This window comes from Trichechus manatus, unplaced genomic scaffold (genome assembly GCF_000243295.1).
Source record: "Trichechus manatus latirostris isolate Lorelei unplaced genomic scaffold, TriManLat1.0 scaffold00081, whole genome shotgun sequence".
NCBI classification, from domain to species: Eukaryota; Metazoa; Chordata; class Mammalia; order Sirenia; family Trichechidae; genus Trichechus; species Trichechus manatus.
The window spans coordinates 11839408-11859063 of NW_004444017.1; the positions used below are offsets into that span (position 1 = coordinate 11839408).

General features: G+C 35.6%; 1 protein-coding gene across 9 annotated transcripts in view; it reads left to right on the top strand.

Annotated features, from left to right (window-relative positions):
* Nucleotides 1-19656, top strand: part of APAF1 (apoptotic peptidase activating factor 1) — a 99670-nt gene that overhangs the window by 24422 nt on the left and 55592 nt on the right. For 8 of the 9 annotated variants that reach the window (XR_002824832.1, XR_002824833.1, XM_023735744.1 and 5 more), the window contains exons 5-12: nucleotides 6289-6472; nucleotides 8804-8916; nucleotides 9138-9269; nucleotides 10573-10811; nucleotides 11211-11378; nucleotides 12276-12407; nucleotides 15396-15509; nucleotides 15976-16160. Coding sequence is in view for 7 of the 9 variants with exons in the window: in XM_023735744.1 (XP_023591512.1) it covers nucleotides 6289-6472; nucleotides 8804-8916; nucleotides 9138-9269; nucleotides 10573-10811; nucleotides 11211-11378; nucleotides 12276-12407; nucleotides 15396-15509; nucleotides 15976-16160 (1267 nt within the window). In the remaining 2 variants the exon portion in view is untranslated. Of the gene's footprint in view, nucleotides 1-6288; nucleotides 6473-8803; nucleotides 8917-9137; nucleotides 9270-10572; nucleotides 10812-11210; nucleotides 11379-12275; nucleotides 12408-14248; nucleotides 14383-15395; nucleotides 15510-15975; nucleotides 16161-19656 lie in introns of those variants that run through there. The other variant, XM_023735749.1, reaches the window with a different exon arrangement.

Here is a 19656-nt window from a genome sequence, read left to right on the forward strand (position 1 = left end):
GTTCTCTGTCAGTTTTATCACTCCATTTGGTGCTAGGCTGAGTTCTTTATCTCTTCATTTGATGTTTTAGGGTTTCAGGATTGTTGTATTCTCTGTTCAGCTTAGTTTTTCGGATCTTTGCTGTGGAGGGACAGCGTGGTGCTTCTGCCTAGAGCGCCGTTTTTCTCTCCTAACATAATTCTTGTCTACTGTCTAGTTAGTGAATACCCTTCTCCCTCCCTGCCCATCTTGTCACCATCAAAAAATGTTTTCTTCTGTGTTTAAATGTTTTTTTGTGTTCTTATAATAATGGTCTTTTACAATATTTGTCCTTTCACGACTGACTGAAATTCACTCAGCGTACTGCCTTCCAGATTCCTCCGTGTTATGTTTCATGGTTTCATTGTTCTTTATTGCTGCGTAGTATTCCATTGGGTGAATATACCATAATTTGTTTATCCATTCATCCGTTGATGGGCACTTAGGTTGTTTTCATCTTTTTGCTGTTGTGAACAGTGCTGCAGTGAACATGGGTGTGTATATATCTATTCGTGTGACGGCTCGTATCTCTCTAGGATGTATTCCAAGGAGCAGGATTGCTGGATCGTATGGTACCTCCATTTCTAGCTTTTTAAGGAAGCGTCAAATTGATCTCCAGAGTGGTTGTACCATTTTACATTCCCACCAACAGTGTGTAAATGTTCCAGTCTCTCCACAACCTCTCCAATATTTATTGTGTTTTTTGGATGAATTCCAGCCTTATTGGGGTGAGATGATATCTCATTGTAGTTTTGATTTGCATTTCTCTAATGGCTAATGATCGTGAGCATTCCTCATGTTTCTGTTACCCACCTGAATGTCTTCTTTGGTGAGGTGCCTGTTCATATCCTTTGCCCATTTTTTAACTGGGTTATTTGTCTTTTTATTGTTGAGGTGTTGTAGTATCTTGTAGATTTTAGAGATTAGACACTGACTGGATTTGTCATAGCCAAAATTTTTTTCCCAGTGTGTAGGTTGTCTTTTTACTCTTTGGGTGAAGTCTTTTGATGAGCATAAGTGTTTGATTTTTTAGGAGCTCCCAGTTATCTAGTTTCTTTTCTGGTATTTGTATGTTGTTACTTATGGTTTGTATTCTGTTTATACCATGTATTAGGGCTCCTAGCATTGATTCTATTTTTTCTTCCATGATCTTTATCATTTTTGATTTTGTATTTAAGTCTTTGATCCATTTTGAGTTAGTTTTTGTGCATGGTGGGAGGTATGGGTCTTGTTTCAGTTTTTTGCAGATAGATATCCAGTTATGCCAGCACCATTTGTTAAAGAGACTGCCTTTTCCCCAGTTAACAGACTTCGGGCCTTTGTCAAATATTAGGTGCTCATAGGTAGATGATTTATGTGTGGATTCTCAATTCTGTTTCACTGGTCTGTATATCTGTTGTAGTACCAGTACCAGGCTGTTTTGACTACCGTGGTGGTATAATAGGTTCTAAAATCAGGTAGTGTGAGGCCTCCCACTTTGTTGTTCTTCTTGAGTAATGCTTTACTTATCCAGGGCCTTTTCCCTTTCCAGGTGAAGTTGGTGATTTGTTTTTCCATCTGATTAAAAAATGCTGTTGGAATTTGGATTGATATTGCATTGTACCTGTTGATCGCTTTGGGTAGAATTGACATTTTCACAATGTTGAGTCTTCCTATCCATTGGCAAGGTGTATTTTTCCACTTACGCAGGTCTCTTTTGGTTTCTTGCAGTAATGTCATGTAGTTTTCATTGTATAGGTCTTTTACATCTCTGGTTAGATTAATTCCTAAGTATTTTATGTTCTTGGGAGCTATTGTAAATGATATTGATTTGGTGATTTCCTCTTCAGTGTTCTTTTTTTGGTGTAGAGGAATCCCACTGATTTTTGTATGTTTATCTTGTATGCTGAAACTTTGCTGATATCTTCTGTTATTTCGGGTAGTTTTCTTGTGGATTCTTTGGGGTTTTCTGTGTATAAGATCATATTATCTGCAAATAGAGATACTTTGACTTCTTCCCTACCAATCTGGATGCCCTTTATTTCTTTTTCTAGCCTAATTTCTCTGGCTAGGACCTCCAGCCCAGTGTTGAGTAAGAGTGGTGATAAAGGGCATCCTTGTCTGGTTCCCATTCTCAAGGGAAATGCTTTCAAAGTCTCTCCATTTAAGATGATGTTGTCTGTTGGCTTTGGGTAAATGCCCTTAATTATATTGAGGAATTTCCCTTCTATTCCTATTTTGTTGAGAGTTTTTATCAGAAATGGGTGTCGGACTTTGTCAAATGCCTTTTCTGCATCGATTGATAAGATTATGTGGTTCTTGTCTTTTGTTTTATTTACGTGATGGATTACATTGATTGTTTTTCTAAGGTTGAACCATCCTTGCATACCTGGTATAAATCCCACTTGATCATGGTGAATTATTTTTTTGATATGTTGCTGAATTCTATTGCCCGGAATTTTGTTGAGGATTTTTGCGTCAATGTTCATGAGGGATATTGGTCTGTAATTTTCTTTTTTTTGTGGTGTCTTTATCTGGTTTGGGGATCAGGGTTATGCTGGCCTCATAGAATGAGTTTGGGAGTATTCTGTCCTTTTCTATGCTCTGAAATACCTTTAGTAGTAGTAGTGTTAACTCGTCCCTTAAAGTTTTGTAGAATTCTTTAGTGAAGCCATCTGGGCCAGGGGTTTTTTTTGTTGGGAGTTTTTTATTTACCTTTTCAATCTGTTCTTTTGTTACAGGTTTATTTAGTTGTTTTACCTCTGTGTTAGTTTAGGTAGGTAGTGAGTTTCTAGAAATTTGTCCATTTCCCCTAGATTTTCAAATTTGTTAGAGTACAATTTTTCATAGTATTCTTTTATGATTCTTTTAATTTTGGTTGGGTCTGTTGTGATAACACCCATCTCATTTCTTACATGGGTTATCTGCTTCCTCTCTTATTTTTCTTTTGTCAGTTTGACCAATGGTTTATCAATTTTGTTGATCTTTTCAGAGAACCAGCTTCTGGGCTTGTTAACTCTTTCAGTTGTATTTCTGTTCTCTATTTCATTTCATTCTGCTCTAATTCTTACTATTTCCTTCCTTCTGGCACCTGAGGGCTTCTTTTGCTGCTCTCTTTCTGCTTGTTCCAGTTGTAGGGTTAACGTTTGGATTATGGCCCTGTCTTCTTTTTGGATGTGTGCGCTTATTGTTATAAACTGACCTCTGAGCACTGCTTTTGCTGTGTCCCAAAGGTTCTGGTAAGGTGTGTTTTCATTCTCGTTTGATTGTATGAATTTCTTTCTTCCATCCTTACTTTCTTTTATAACCCAGTAGTTTTTGAACAAGGTCTTGTTCAGTTTATAGGTGTTTAATGTTTTTTTCTTTCTTTTTCTGTTGTTGATTTCTACTTTAATGGCTTTATGATCAGAAAAGATGCTTTGTAATATTTCCACGCTTTGGATTCTGTTAAGGTTTGCTTTATGGCCTAATATGTGGTCTATTCTGGAGAATGTTCCATGTGCGTTGGAAAAGAAAGTATACTTGGCTCCTGTTGCGTAGAGTGTTCGGTATATGTCTATGAGATCAAGTTGGTTGACTAGCATTTAGCTCCTCCATGTCTTTGTTGAGCTTCTTTCTGGATTTTCTGTCCTTCACTGAAAGTGGAGTGTTGAAGTCTCCCAGTACTATTGTGGAGCTGTCTATCTCTCTTTCCAATGCCGTTAGAGTCTGTTTTATGTATTTTGGAGCCCTGTCGTTGGGTCCGTAAATATTTATTATAATTATATCCTGCTCCTGGTGTGCTGATCCTTTAATCATTATATAGTGTCCTTCCTTATCCTTTGTGATGGATTTTACTTTAAAGTCTATTTTGTCAGAGATTAATATTGCCACTCCTGCTCTTTTTGAATGTTGTTTGCTTGATATATTTTTCCATCTTTTGAGTTTTAGTTTGTTTGTGTCTTTAAGTCTAAGGTGTGTCTCTTGTAGGCAGTGTATAGACAGATCATGTTTTCTCATCCGTTTTGCAAAGTTATACCACTTTTGAAATCTTTATACTAAACATTCTACCCTTTACCTGTCTCCACCTATTCTCCTATTCTTCAGGTTCACTGCTACGGTTCTTAGACGTATCAAGACTTTTCATCCATTGATTACATAATATTCTTGCTATTTATCTCATCAGCCCCCTCCTAGACTTGAGCCCAGATTTTATTGCCTGTATTCATTTATCCCTTACGCGTACTCTTGGCTCTCTAGTTCCCTCCTCTGCCTGGCCTTATAGAACTGTATCTTGGGTGAAAGCTGACACTTTCTCCATGTCAGAAGATGGAGTAGGTATTCCTCCTTGCTCCCTGTTGCTTCCTCCAGACTATTATTCCCTCTTTGCTGGAGAAAATCACCCAGCTGAGTTCCAATTTAAATTTGTAATCATAAACCTTGTTACTTTTACTGGATTTATTTAGTGAATGTGGCCATTGCATTGGGATTTGTAGAGCATGATTAGAAAACAATTTTATTCTTTCCCCTCATTGGCTGTTCAAACCTGTCTGGTGGGACCAGTTCTTTCCTTGACCTAGTACAGATTCAGAGTCTCCAGGTCACTTCAGGGTACAAAAGCAATCTCACTTCAATAATTAAACTGTCAAATTCTATTTAATATTCCAAATTTTATTTATAGATGAAGACTCTCTTCTTCCTCAGTGAACCTGCCTTATGCTTGGGAAGCCTGCAGTGAGAAAGGAGGCTATTCTGGACATTGCAGGTTGTTTCTAGCTGTTGCCTGTTGTAGACAGGAGGCAGAATAGTGTAGAAATTGAGCATTGATGCTGGAGGGTTGAATCCCAGCTCTGTGTAACCTTGGACAAATTAATTAGCTGTGTAACCTTGGACAAATTAATTAACCTTTTCTGTACCTCGGTTACGAGTCAGAATCAACTCGTTAGTGGATTTGGTTTTTTTTTTCCTTATACTTTAGTTTCCTCATCTCTAAGTGGGGATGATAATACTGTCTGCTTGGTAGTGTGCTGTGAGGGTTAAATGAATTAATATATGTAGAAACCTTCGAATAGTACCAGTAAGTATCTGTCATACACAGATCTTTGTGCACATGTACAAGTATTTCTTTTGGATGATTTAAGTTTTTACACTAGTGATTCCTTGTATTTAATTATTTGTGAATACCAACAGATAAATTGCCTTTTGTTGTACTTTTTACTTATACTTTTAAGATCAAATAAATAGAAATCTTATGGTTAATGCCACTGGTATGCTCTAATGCCACTGTTTACTGTATTTTACACGTATGGGCCCCTCATATAGATTTTTTTAATTTTATGTGAAACTGATTACATATAGCCTATGAAGACTTAAGAGTCTTGACTTTTGCTTCTTGCTACATATGTCAGCAAAGATATTTCAAGATATGCTGTAACTTGATGATGATAACAACAGTAACAGTAATAATAATAATGCCCACTTTTGTATAGTGCTTAATGGTTCAAAGCTTAATATTTGTAAGGTTTTTCTGAGCTCTGTAACACTAAAAACCCAGTCTCTTATAATCCTTTACAGTTAACATAGCACTTCTGCATGTTTTATATCATTGGTTTCTCACAGGAACTCTGAAATAGGTGAGTTAGATGGTCTTATTCCAGTATAACAGATGATGAGACCGAAGTTAAGTGATTTGCTAAAGATTGCATAACTAGTAGGCAGTAGAGTCAAGACTTGAGCCTAAGTTCTTATTCGAAGTTTGTATAAAAGAAGCATAAAGAGTGAGTTTTGTGTTCCTGGACATCAGTGGTTCTCAACCAGGGGTGATTTTGCCCTGTAGGAGGCATTTGACAATGTCTGGAGACATTTTGGGTTGTTGTAACTGGGGAGTAGTGCTACTGGCATCTAGTGAATAGAGGCCGGGGAAGCTGCTAAACACTGTGCAATGAACAGGACAGTCTCTTACAACAAAGAATTATTTTGACCAAAATTTCAGGAGTGCTGAGATTGAGAAATTCTGCTATATACTGGTCATTAATGACACAGGACAAAGACTGAAATTTTATTTGGTAGGTTTTTATTGATAAGCAACAGATTTACTCCAGTCTTATATTTCTTTGCATCTTCAACTTCTCTTGGGTTCAGGCTGTAAAGCCCAACAACATCCTATTAAGCAAAATTTAAAGCCTAAATCAAGAGAAGTTGAAGGCATGAAGAAATTGAAGATTGGAATAAATCTGCTCGTTATCAATAAAATCATTCAAAGGAAGAGTCCTGTTCAAAGACCTTAAGTTTATTGATTCTTTTCCTCACCAGGTTGTTTCCCAGGAGGTGTGCATTGGGTTTCAGTTGGGAAACAAGATAAATCTGGGCTTCTGATGAAACTGCAGAATCTTTGCGCACGGTTGGATCAGGATAATAGTTTCTCCCAGAGGCTTCCACTTAATATTGAAGAAGCTAAAGACCGTCTCCGCATTCTGATGCTGCACAAACACCCAAGGTACGGATGGTCAAATTTTGCTGGTATATGACATAACAGTAGGCGCTTAACTACTGACATTGTGTGAACATCACTCCCTTTTCCTGCTGTTCTGTAGATCCCTTAAGAAAGAGTCGTTGCTTTCCTGCTGTTCTCTTTTTTATATTGAAAAAATAGCGGTGGTCTCTTGGCCTGAGATCACCACCTTTCTCTGCTTTGCATCTTACGTACAAAGTGTCTCATATGTACTATTGTAGGCTCTGAAGAAATATTCCTTGAGTAGATACATGATCTTTGCTAAAAAGTGTAAGCTCCTAACCTTGAATCCATTACTTTTTCTAATGTTTAACACAGAACAAGAGAGAGAATAAATGTAGGTAACTGGTAAAAGGCTGAGTAAGGAGGAATTTCCTAATAGGACTCTTCTCTTAGTTTTTTTAGAGATATAAACGTAACTCTTCTACTTCCATGTACTTTAAATGTTTGTGTTATTTGTTCTTTCATCAGTTAATTAATTGCCATTATAATTATGTGCCATACACTATTATCATCTATTTGGCAGTTTTCATTAGCCAAGAGGGAGACAGCAGCTTAGTTGCTGCTTGTGTTAAGAGTATAACCTCAGACTCAATCAACAGTTTGATTTTAGTGATCTAGCACTTATTCTTTCATTTGTTCGTTTAATCAACATTGTTGTGCCGGGTTCTGGGCCAAGTGCTATAAGTACAAAGATGAATAAAGCATGCTTTGGTAGTGTTATAGTATATTGGGAGAGAACTAGGTAATGGCTCTGAACTTTTTTTTTTAACACCCTGATGTACCAGAGGATGCAGTACACTTTAATATGTAAAAGTGGCTGAGTATGGCAGTGGTTCTCAAATTGGTAGAAGGATTAATATCAGAATACTGGGAGTTGGGGTGGTGGGGGTGGGGAGAGGAATAATTTTTGGAGAAAGCCCCCTAGGTATTCTGATGCATTCCCACTGCAGATGGTCTCCCTTCTCTCTTCCTTCTGTCTTCTCTGGACCTTCCATCATCCCTCCCCCACCTTTAATGATCACTGGTATCCATTTTCCTAGAGGGAATAGGATTGAGACCACTAACCATTCCCTCTTTCTTGCTCCGTAACTTCTCATATAATCCTGCTTCCCTCTTTTTTGGAAAATGACAGTGACTTCTGTTCAGGAAAAGATTGCAACCACTATCAAATGTATCAGATCATGGCTTATAAAGCCAATCCTTTTGTTTCTCTCTCAGTATCATTTTACTGTGTGTTTTTGCAATTTGCCAACCTGTGTAGGTACCTGGAATAGTTTTTTTATACTGTACAGAAGTAGTGTGCCATTCAGATGCTAGTGTATAATTATGCTATCAGGTTTTAGTTATATTTTTTCTCCATTTCTTTTGGTAAATTTAGAAAAGTTCTTAGACCAATCAGAAATTGACACAAAGGTACCTTGTCATTATAAATGAACAAATTGATTTCTTAGATGTAAAAAAAAGAATCCCACTAGTGTACTAGTACGTTTTGTTAGGTTGTATCATATAAAATTGCCAGTTTTATAGGTCAAAAGTGGTCACATATCATCAGTGTATGTGATTTATCCCAGTACTAACTTGGGCCCAGTTCCAGTTTGGTTTTGAGGCTTAAAGACTGAATTGAGAAATCCCATTAGTTGGGTCGTTCTTTTTAGGCACTAGGTAAGTGATGTCGTTAGGTGCTGTCAAGTCGGTTCCAGCTCATAATGACACTGTGTACAACGGAACGAAACACTGCTCGGTCCTGTGCCATCCTCACAGTCGTTGTTATGCTTGAGCCCATTGTTGCAGCCACTGTGTCCTTCCAACCTGGGGGACTCATCTTCCGGCACTATATCAGACAGTGTTCAGCTGCTGTTCTTAAGGTTTTCATTGGCTAATTCTATTCAGAAGTAGAGTGCTGGGTCCTTCTTCCTAGTCTGTCTTAGTCTGGAAGCTTAGCTGAAACCTCTCTGCCATGGGTGACCCTGCTGGTATTTGAATACTGGTGGAATAGCTTCCAGCATGGTTGAATCAATAAATTACTAATACTTACCTGTACAAAGTCCTTTTTTTGTAGGGTCCTTAACTTTAACATGTATCGATTTGGGATATGTGGGCAGGGAAGTGGGAAGTCTCTAATTTTTTCTTATTTAAAGCAGCTTATCGGGAAAAAGAAAATAGGAAGAATCATAAACTAGACATCTATTCCCTTTTTTACTTATTTTTTTAGATTTAAAAGAGCCTGGTGGCATTATCTTTTTTAAAAGAAACTTAAAATAAGTGCCGTTAGTGACTCATTGCATTTTTGTTTTGCTTTGTTTTTTTAATTAGGTCTCTTTTGATCTTGGATGATGTTTGGGATCCTTGGGTTTTAAAAGCTTTTGACAATCAGTGTCAAATTCTTCTTACAACCAGAGACAAGAGTGTTACAGATTCAGTAATGGGTAAGGATTATTAACTCACTTTTTCAAAACCTTTATATTTTAATTCAGTTATATTTAAATATGTTGTTGGGTGCCGTCAAGTCAATTCTGACTCATAGTGACCCTATAGGACAGTGTAGAACTGTCCCATAGAGTTTCCTAGGCTATAAGCTTTACGGGAACAGGTCACCAGGTCTGTATGGCATACTAAATTACTTACTGTGTCTTAATTTTTGTTGCAGGCCCTAAATATGTAGTTCCTGTGGAGAGTGGCTTAGGAAAAGAAAAAGGACTTGAAATTTTATCCCTTTTTGTTAATATGAAGAAAGCAGATTTGCCAGAACAAGCTCATAGTATTATAAGAGAATGTAAAGGTATAGTTATTTATTTTGTATATGAGGGAGGTTATGGGGATATTTATTCCATTTTGTAAATTAAGCTAATGAATATGATATTTAGCATATGAGCATCCAAAAATTTTCCTAGGATATTTAGTGTTTTAAGTTCTTAATAACCTTAAACGATACCTGTTATCATTAAATGATACATATTCAATCATTCAAAAAATATTTAATGAACACACACAATATGTTAGGAACCTTGCTGCCGAGAGGGGTGAGATGAAGACGTGATATCTGCTGTCGAAAAGTAAGAAATATAGTGAAAGACAGAAATTTTTTTTTTTTTTGAGTTGAGGTTTTATAAAAACAGTATTCTAATTTGGTAAGTAAAAACTGGTGTTGTCTTCTTAATTTGCATTTTTTATTAGTAAAGTTAAACTTTTTACTTTTGACTGACGCTTCTTTTGAAATTTAAGTATTTTAAATTTAGTTTTAGACACTATTGAAAATATTAGTTCTTGGACGTATTTTTGCAAATATTTTTTCTGATTTTTTTATGTGCCTTTTAGTTTCATTTGTAGTATCTTTTGTCATACAGAAATTAAAAATTTTTATTTAGTTATATTTATTAATTCTTCAGATTATTTTTTCCATTGTTATTATGCTTAGAACTTCTTATTTTTCTTTCTGCTATCAAATAGATACTTGGTTTTGAGTTAACTGACCTAAAAAAAATCTTAAACTTGGAAAAATACTTGATTTATATTCATTATAAAAATGATGCATGTATTTTGAAACAGTTAAAAAATGTTTGAAACACTAAAGAGAAAATAGCAATTATCCATAATCTGATAATTATTAGCATCAAGACTATTTCTTCCAGTTTTTTATAGGTATATATGATATTTTTAGAATATTGAGATTATAATATATAGACATAGTTTTGAATCTTGCCCTTTTCATATAACATATCATGAGTATTTCCCTATGTCATTAACTATTTTTTTGAAAACACAGATTTAGCAGTGACATAATATTGTGATACACTTTAATTTATTCCACCATTTTACTACTACTGGACATTGTTTAAGATTTTTCACAATTTTAAATATTTAAATATTTTAAATGAATATCCTTAAATGAAATCTTTCTTATTTCTAATGATTTCCTTAGAATAAATATACCTAGAAGTGAACCCAAAATTTATAAATATTTTAAGGCCCTGGATAAAATGCAGTAGAAATTACTTCCTAAGAGTAAGTTGATTCTTAAATTAGTGGTAATTTTAAAATGAGACAGTTATAGTACAGTGACTACTTTTTTTTTCTTTTTTTAGGTTCTCCTCTTGTAGTGTCTTTAATTGGTGCGCTTTTACGTGATTTTCCCAATCGTTGGGAGTACTACCTCAGGCAACTTCAGAATAAGCAATTTAAGAGAATCAGGAAATCTTCGTTTTATGATTATGAGGCTTTGGATGAAGCCATGTCTATAAGTGTTGAAATGCTCAGAGAAGACATCAAGAATTATTACACAGATCTTTCCATCCTTCAGAAGGATGTTAAAGTGCCTACAAAGGTAATAGAAGGACCAACAATCTTTAGAGTCTCGTCATTGGGTATTTATGGCATGTAACCTTTGATGTAATACTGAGGATGTTGTTACAGAGGATACTGGAAGATAAGATCCATGTGAATGGGGTGGTGGGATGCCGGGTGCAGAAGTCCCACTGCTCTTAGTCTCCATCAAGGGCTCTGTGTTAAACCCATGAGTTACCTGTTTCTTACAGTGAAGCTGGAGAAGCATCCAGCTTCTATTTCTGTCTCTCCTTCTCTTTTCTATCTTAAGAGTTGGGCTTCATTGTATGAAATGGAAACATTCAGGGCTTTAAGATACGATTTTTTTATGTTAATCCCTTGTCTACAGTCCTGGTCATTTTACTTCTGTGGCACATTAAATGCTTTAAATGATTTCTAGGTTTTATGTATTCTCTGGGACATGGAAACTGAAGAAGTTGAAGACATACTGCAGGAGTTTGTTAATAAGTCTCTCTTATTCTGTGATCGGAATGGAAGGTCATTTCATTATTATTTACATGATCTTCAAGTAGACTTCCTTACAGAGAAGAATCGCAGCCAACTTCAGGTACCTGCATCTTTTGTACATTCCCTTGTTTTCTAATGTTTTATTTTGAAGTAATTTTAGACTTACAGAAAAGTTCCAAAAATATTAGAGTATTTCTATGAATACACCCTTTACCTAGTGTTCCCTAATGTTTACATCTTACATAACCATAATATAATTATCAGAGGCAGAAAATTAACTTTGATACAATACTGTTGGCTAATCCACAGACTTTATTTTGCTAGCTTTCCCAGTTGTGTCCTTTTTCCAGTTCAGATCCTGTTCAGGATCCCACATTGCATGTAATTATTGTGTTTCCTTAGTAATCATTTCCTTTAGAAAATTCCTAAGTTTTTCTTGGTTTTTCATGGCCTTGTAGCTTTTGAAGAGTACTGGCCACTTATTTTGTAGAATGTCCTTTAATTTGGATTTGTCTGATGTTTTCTCATGATTAGATTGAGGTTATGTGTTTTTGGCAAGCATACTGCGGAAATGATGTAGTGCCCTTCTTAGTGCATCATGTTGGGGGGTACATGGTGTCAACATGTATTCTTATTAACCAAAAAAAAAAAAACCAAACCCGTTGCTGTTGAGTTGATTCCGACTCATAGCGTCTCTATAGGATAGAGTAGAACTGCCCCATAGGATTTTCAAGCAGCAGCTGGTGGATTCCAATTGCCGACCGTTTGGTTAGCAGCCATAGCTCTTAACCACTGTGCCACCAACTTTGGCCACTTGGATAAAGTGGTGTCTGCCTGGTTTTTCCACCGTAAAGTTACTGTTTTTTCCGTCTATAATGAATAAGTATCTTGTGGGGAGTTTCTCTGTACATTCTTAATAGTTTTAGAAGCTGAAGTTACTGTGATATTTAGGTTATGAAATTGTTTCTGCCTTTGAAGTGTTCAATTTGGGTTTCAGGATCTGCATAAGAAGATGATTACTCAGTTCCGAAGGCATCATCAGCTACATCGTCTTTCACCAGATCAGGAGGATTGCATGTATTGGTACAACTTTCTGGCCTATCACATGGCCAGTGCCAGTATGCACAAAGTAAGATGATGCATTTAAAAATTATTTTATTTTGTCTTACTTTCCTTTTGTCCTATGATTAGGGTTTTGTTTTATTAATAAAAATGCTGTATAAATATTTTTGTCTTTGTTACCGTGTTTACCTGCAGTGATTTTAAAGGTACCTAGTAATTGCAAAAAAGGTCCCTGGGTGGTGCAAACAGTTTGCGTTTGACTACTGACCTACAGATTGGCAGTTTGGATCCACCCAGTCACACTGCGGAAGAAGGGCCTGATGATCTGTTTCTGTAAAGATTACAGCCAAGAAGAACCCTATGGAGTGGTTCTGCTGTGTAACACACACAGGGTTGCCATGAGTCAGATTTGACTGGATGGCAATGGTTTGTTTTGTTTCTTTGTTTTAGTAATTGTGATAAATGAACCTTCTATGAATTCACTGTCCTACTGGTAGCCTTCCTTTATGGGTAGTGTGGATTTATTATTTATGCTTTGAGAAGTAGAGGATGGAAAAGTATATTTATTCATTCAACAAGTATTTATTGAGTGTCTCTTATGTGCTGGTCCTGTTCTTCAGTGTGAGGATATAGCACAGGCACTAATTACCTGCTTTCATGGAGCTTATATTCTAGAGGTAGACAGAGAGTACACATCCATTTATAATATGTCAGGGAGTAGTACATGCTCTGAAGAAGAAGAAACCAGGACAAGGAGAAAGAAAGAAAGTGATGATATAGGGTTGAGTTGTCATGATTTGCTGATGGGGACTTGATGTTTATTATGAGAGAAAATCAAAGATGACTCCAGGCTTGTGCAGTGGAAAGAATGGAGCTGCCATGAACTGAGATGGGCAAGTCTGTGGGAGGAACGAGGTTTTTTTTGTGTTTTGTTTTGTTTTGAGGGGGCTGGTTAGGAATTTGCTTTGAACATATTAAGTCTGATATACCTGTTGATGGAAATGCTGAGGAGGAATATATGAATCGAGATTTTCAGAGAACAGCTCTGGAGTAAAGATAAAAATTGAGACTTAATCAGCACATAGATGGTATTTGATCTCATGCACTTTCAACTAACTACTCAAAATGTTAACATTTTGCAAAACACATGTATTTTAGTAATTTTTCTATGGTTTAGGTTATAAAAGTGTTGTACTGTTTTGTAGCCTGCTTTTTTTTTTTCACGTAGCAAAATATAGTTTACATTTAGTAATCTGCATTGGATTGATGCTATTCTGATAAATGTCCGTGCCCAAATTTATTTAACCAAATTCTAATTTATTGAGCATTGAAGTTGTTTTCAGTTTTTTGCTTTTATGATATGGTAATGAATATTCTTGTTTATCTTTCACTTATATTATTTCCTTGGAAAATTCCTAGAATTAGAATTACTGGGTTAATGTATCTTTTTAAAACTTTTGATATTGTATGATGATATGGCAGGATTCAGCTTCTTCTTACTTTTTTTTTGTTTAGCCTTTTTTCTGATTTTAAAAGTAATGGTTTATTTTCATTGGAAAAGCTTAGAAAAAAAACTACAAAGAAGAAAATGAAGATCACAACCATTACTAATGATTTTGTGTATCATTTTCTAGATAATTTTGCTGCTCAGATACACTTACTCTTCAAAACAAAATTGGGATCATAATAGAAATAGAGTGGTTTTTTTGGTGAAAATATACACAACAAAACACACTTGTTCAGCAATTTTTACATGTACAGTTCATTGACAGTAGTTACATACATACACGTGTCACCATTGTCAGTATCTCTGACCCTGTTGACTTACCACTGTTAAGTTATACTCTGTGCCCCTTAAAGTTCTCATCTGTGCTTTAGAGTTACTGTTGTCATTTCAATCTCACGTAGGTAATTCTGCAGTAGAACGCAATGCTCAAGGCAGACATTCTTTATTTGAGCTAAATTGCGATTTAGTTTGAAGATGACTTCATGGGATAGTTTTTGCGCAAGGTTCAAAAGTCGTCTCCAGGCATTAGATTCGAGGGTTCCTCCATTTCATTGTGTCCAGTAAGTCTGGTTTTCAGTAAGAATTTGAAGTTCTGTAGAAATAAAGTTTTATAACTTGCTTTTTTAAACTTAATTATATTTCATGGCCATCTTCCTATGTCAGTTTATGTAGATTGACATAAATTTGAAAGCTGTATACTATTTCATTGTATAGCTGTATTATAATTGGCCAGTTGATTGATGGACAGTTAGATTGTTTAAGTGTACTAGTCTGATTGTTTTCTTAGGATATATTCTTATAAGTGGAATTTCTGGGTCAAGTGGTGTGTACAGTTTAAATTTTAATACAGATTGCCAAGCTACATTTCAGAAAGGTGCTCCAATTTATATTACTATCAACAGTATATAACAGTGTTCATTTCCTCTGATTCCAGTAACTATTCTTATTATCATTTTTTTAGTTTTTAGAAATCAGATATTAAAAAAATGATAAACCTTTGTCATTTTGATTTGATTACTGGTGAAATTTTTGGTCATTTGTACTGATTTTGTGAATTGGCTCTTGTCTGTTATCTTTACCTATTTTTCTGTTGGTGTTTTATCTTATTATTTTGTTAGAATTTTCCACAGAGTATGAAGCCATTGTCTGTCATATATGTTTTCTACTATATTGAAGATTTGAATTTTTATGTAGTCACATGTACCACCACTATTTGTCTTTTCGGTGTTTTACAATGCTGTCATGTTTACAAAGATCTCCTTTACCCTCAAAATTACAAAAATACTTACCTGTGTCATCTAGTATTTTTTAAGTGTTAAAATTTTTATATTTAAATGTCTAATCCATCTGAAATTTATTTTGATTTAAGGTGTGAGGTCCATTTTATGTTTCTTTGGAACTATTGGTGTGTTCTTTTTAACTAACTCCCTTTGTGTCCCTAAACTCTAGATATCTGCTAAATTTCTTTCAGTATTATTAGGGTAATGATAGTATACTAAAATTTTTTGACCTCTTTAACAGTGCTGCTGATCCTTTTTTTTTTTGAAGGAACTTTGTGCTTTAATGTTTTCCCTGGATTGGATTAAAGCAAAAACAGAACTTGTAGGCCCTGCTCATCTGATTCATGAATTTGTGGAATACAGGCATATACTGGATGAAAAGGTATGTATTAACATGAAAAATATGTATTTAAGGGGCATTTTATTTTGACATTTAATTCTAAGTATAATAGTGGGAATGGGCAGAATAGAACGGGTAAAGAAAGATAATTTCCCTACTTTGAACTTCGGTTATTCTAATTATTTTGCTTCTGAGCCTACTTACTACCTTTTTTTTAACTGGGTGTTCTGGGAATATGGATGGAATTAAGGTTTGAGAGTTGGGAAGGAATAGTGTTCAGTGGTTTTTAATGTGTTAAGAAATAGCACTTTGACAATGAGAGTTTTACCCTATGCTTCCAAAGTCAGAAGAACTCTATATAATTTGTTACCTAATGGTTGGCTATTCAGTTTTAGTTCATATAGAAAATGTCTCATTTAAGCTTATAAAGCGATAGGATCACAGAAACAGAAAAAATGTCAGATATTGGCTCTAGTTATGTTTCTGAGAGATTTCATTTTGTTCACAGGATTACACAGTCTGTGAGAATTTTCAGGAGTTTTTATCTTTAAATGGGCACCTTCTTGGACGACAGCCATTTCCTAATATTGTGCAACTGGGTCTCTGTGAACCAGAAACTTCAGAAGTTTATCAGCAAGCTAAGCTGCAGGCCAAGCAGGAGGTCGACAGTGGAATGCTTTACCTGGAGTGGATGTAAGTAGGTTAGGAGCGAAGCCAAAGGAAGCTGAGCATTAACTATGTCATTATTTTTCATATAGTGAACAAGTTCACTCCAGAAAGATTTAACTACTTTGAACAGAGCTATAACTTTTCATAAGTATTCTTAATGAAAAGTTCCAAAGAAGTAAGCATAGGGGAAAATAATTGTTTTCAAAGAATCCTTAGAAGTAGACGCTTGACTATAAGGTATTTTGACAAGCCATCCTAAATATTAATACCAAATGCTTGACTTTATTTCAGTGTAGTAGAGTGGTGAAGAGCATGGACTTTAAGTCACAGACCTGGGTTTTCTAGGCTGTAATCTTTGTGGATGCAGATTGCCAGGACTTTCTTCCATTGTGCTGCTGTGTGAGTTTGAACTGCCAACCTTTAGGTTAGTGCCAAAAAAAATACCAAAACCAGTGCTGCTGAATCGATTCTGACTCACAGCAACCCTATAGGACAGAGTAGAACTGCCCCATAGAGTTTCTAAGGCTGTAATCTTTATGGAAGCAGACTGCCACATCTTTCTCTCACAGAGCAGCTGGTGGGTTCAAACCGCTGACCTTTTGGTTAGCAGCCGAGTGCTGTAACCACCGTCCCACCAGCGCAAACAGTTTGTGCTACACAGGGACCTTTTCTCATATTTAAAATGGAGAGAATAATCTTTAGAAGTATTTAATGCAGATTTAAATGAGATAATGGTTATAAACCCTGGTAGTGTAGTGGTTAAGAGTTATGTCTGTTAACCAAAAGGTTGGCAGTTCAAATCCACCAGGCGCTCCTTGGAAACTCTATGGGGCAGTTCTACTCTGACCTACAGGGTCGCTATGAGTCGGAATCGACTCGACAGTAACAGGTTTTGGTTTTTTAATGGTTATAAATTGATGGCACTTTGCCTTGCACATTTTTATTGTTGTTAATTGTGCCACTGAGTTGATTCTGACTCCTAGCAAACCCCATGTGTACAGAGTAGAACTGCTCCGTAGTGTTTTCAAGGCTGTGACCTTTTGGTAGCAGATTGCCAGGCCTGTCTTCTGAGGTGCCAGCCTTTCAGTTAATGGTCAAATGCTTAACCATTTGTGCCACCCAGGGACCTAAAAGCAAAACAGTCCTTATTATATTTATTATACTTTCATCGAATAACTGACATCTTATGCTTCACTCTTGCTCTTAGCTTGATCTTATCAATTACTATTAAAAGGAAGGATTAAGCTACCATCTTTTTAACGTCTGTTATATGCTCACATATGTTACTCTGTTTAATCTTCAGAGCAATTTTATAAGGTAGATTTTATTTGCCCTGTTTTATAAATGAGAAAACTGAGATACACAGAGATTGGGACTTGACAAAGATTGACATGTGGCTTGCTGAATGGGATTCAAATCCTCAGTCTTTCTGGCTTTATTTTCCATGCTGTTTCCATATGCCACGTGTCTCTTATAACTTGAAATAATAAGTACCAATGTTAGTTTTTTCACCTGGATAAGTTATATCTAAATTGAGCTCCAGGTTGGTATCTATAATTTTTATAACCCTGTGCCCTCTTTCCAGATCAGTCAGGTTGTCATGGGTGATACCCTTAATTCAGTTTAGTTCAACAAACACTTTAATTTCTGTAATGCACTAAACACTGTTGCTAGGTACTCAGGCTCTCCCCAGGGTACTCCATCTAGTAGTAAAGAAAGAAGTTTAAGCAAATAATTACAATATAATGTGATGAGTGCAACAGTAGATGCATGTATAAAATAGAGGTAGGACTGAGAAGTGAGTAATTGACTTGGATGGGTGAGGAATTCAAGGAAGGGTCCGTGAAGGAAGTGGTGAAAGAGGATTTTATTTTTTAAGAGCAGACTGTAGTTTATGGAGGAATTGCACAGAGAGTTCCCATATATGCCCTCTCCCCTTGCACACTGTTTCTCCTATTATTAGTTAATATCTTAGGTTCTATTCATGTAGTACGTTTGTTATAATTGATGAACCAATATTGATACATTATTATTAACTCCATAGTTTACATTAGATTTCACTCTTTGTGTTGTACAGTTCTATAGGTTTTGACAGATGCATAATAATATCATGTGTCCACCATTACAATATCATGTAGGATAGTTTCCCTGCCTAAAATGTCCTGTACTGCACCTGTTCATTCTTCCCTCTCCCCTTGAATGTTTTAAAACCTAATTGAATAAAATATTTTTGTCGGCTTTATTTTTATTTGGAAAGTAATACATGTTCCTGATTAAAACAATATTAGAGAGATGTAAAATGAAGTCAAATACTTCTGATCTTTAGCCCACCTCCTGCTTCCCAGGGTTAACCATTCTTTGATACTTTCCTGGAAAGCAGAGGCTTCACACTCCCTGAGAAGTAGTCCTTTAACTCACTGGAGCTAAGTTAGATCTGTTTGTATTCTAGAGTACTCGTGTTTACCCAGTATCATAACATTTGTCACAATTTATGGTGATTGTCTGGTTACTTGTTTTTCTCCCATAGTAGTTCTCATTCTATCATGTAGAATAGTTTGGAGGTTAAAAGAACAGACTGGCTCTAGATTGCCTGGGCATAAATCCCAGCTCTGCTATTTATTAGTTGGGGGCAAATTATTGAACTCCTTTGTCTAATAGTATTTTATAGCATCGTTGTGAGGATTACATGTGTGTGTACCAACTCACAGAAAGTTCTCAATAAATACTAGTTGTTATTAAGAATAACATTTCACACATTGCCTGGTCCATATAGTTAGTATGGAATAGAAGTTTGTGGAAGATTGAATGAATTCATTTTTTAGTTAGTGGCTCGAATAGTCTTAATACTTGGTCTGATAATCAAATGGGCATAGGTTTAGTTCTTTTTCTCTCATGAATTGTTGAGTTTGTTATTTTTACTTTTTCTTGCTTTTTTTTTTTTTTTTTTTTTTGGTATTGTTTCAATTGCATTTCAACCTGTGACATTTCTCTCAGAATGGTTGGAGTCATTCATAGCTGTATTTTTTTAACTGGGTTTTGACCAGGCCATGTTCAAAGAATACTTTATTTCAGTACTAGAAGACTTTTCTTTCTTTACTGTAGAAGGGTTTAGTTTGGTATAAGATTAACTTTAATGGAGTTTCAGCTTTCAGATAAATCATTTATTCATTTGTTCATTTATCTAATCCTTTTTGGCCATTTACTACACACCCATCATTGTGACAAGTTACTTTCTGAGCTTTATTGGGGGAATTGAGTAGATTAAGGGGAAAGAAAGAATATTTTCTTAATCGAATCCTTTGAATTTTGCTAGTAACTTATCTGTTCTTCTCCCTAGTTCTCATCACTCTAGTTTTTATATTATAGTTACTTGTTTTATCTCTTCTAGTAAATTACAATAATTTCTTGGCAGGGTCTAAGTCTCATTTACCTTTATGTTCTCTTTTATCACTTGGTCTGTCTTTTGTGTGGTTAGTTTCTTTTTTTTTTTAAGATTAATAACAGTGGCATCTTTATGTTC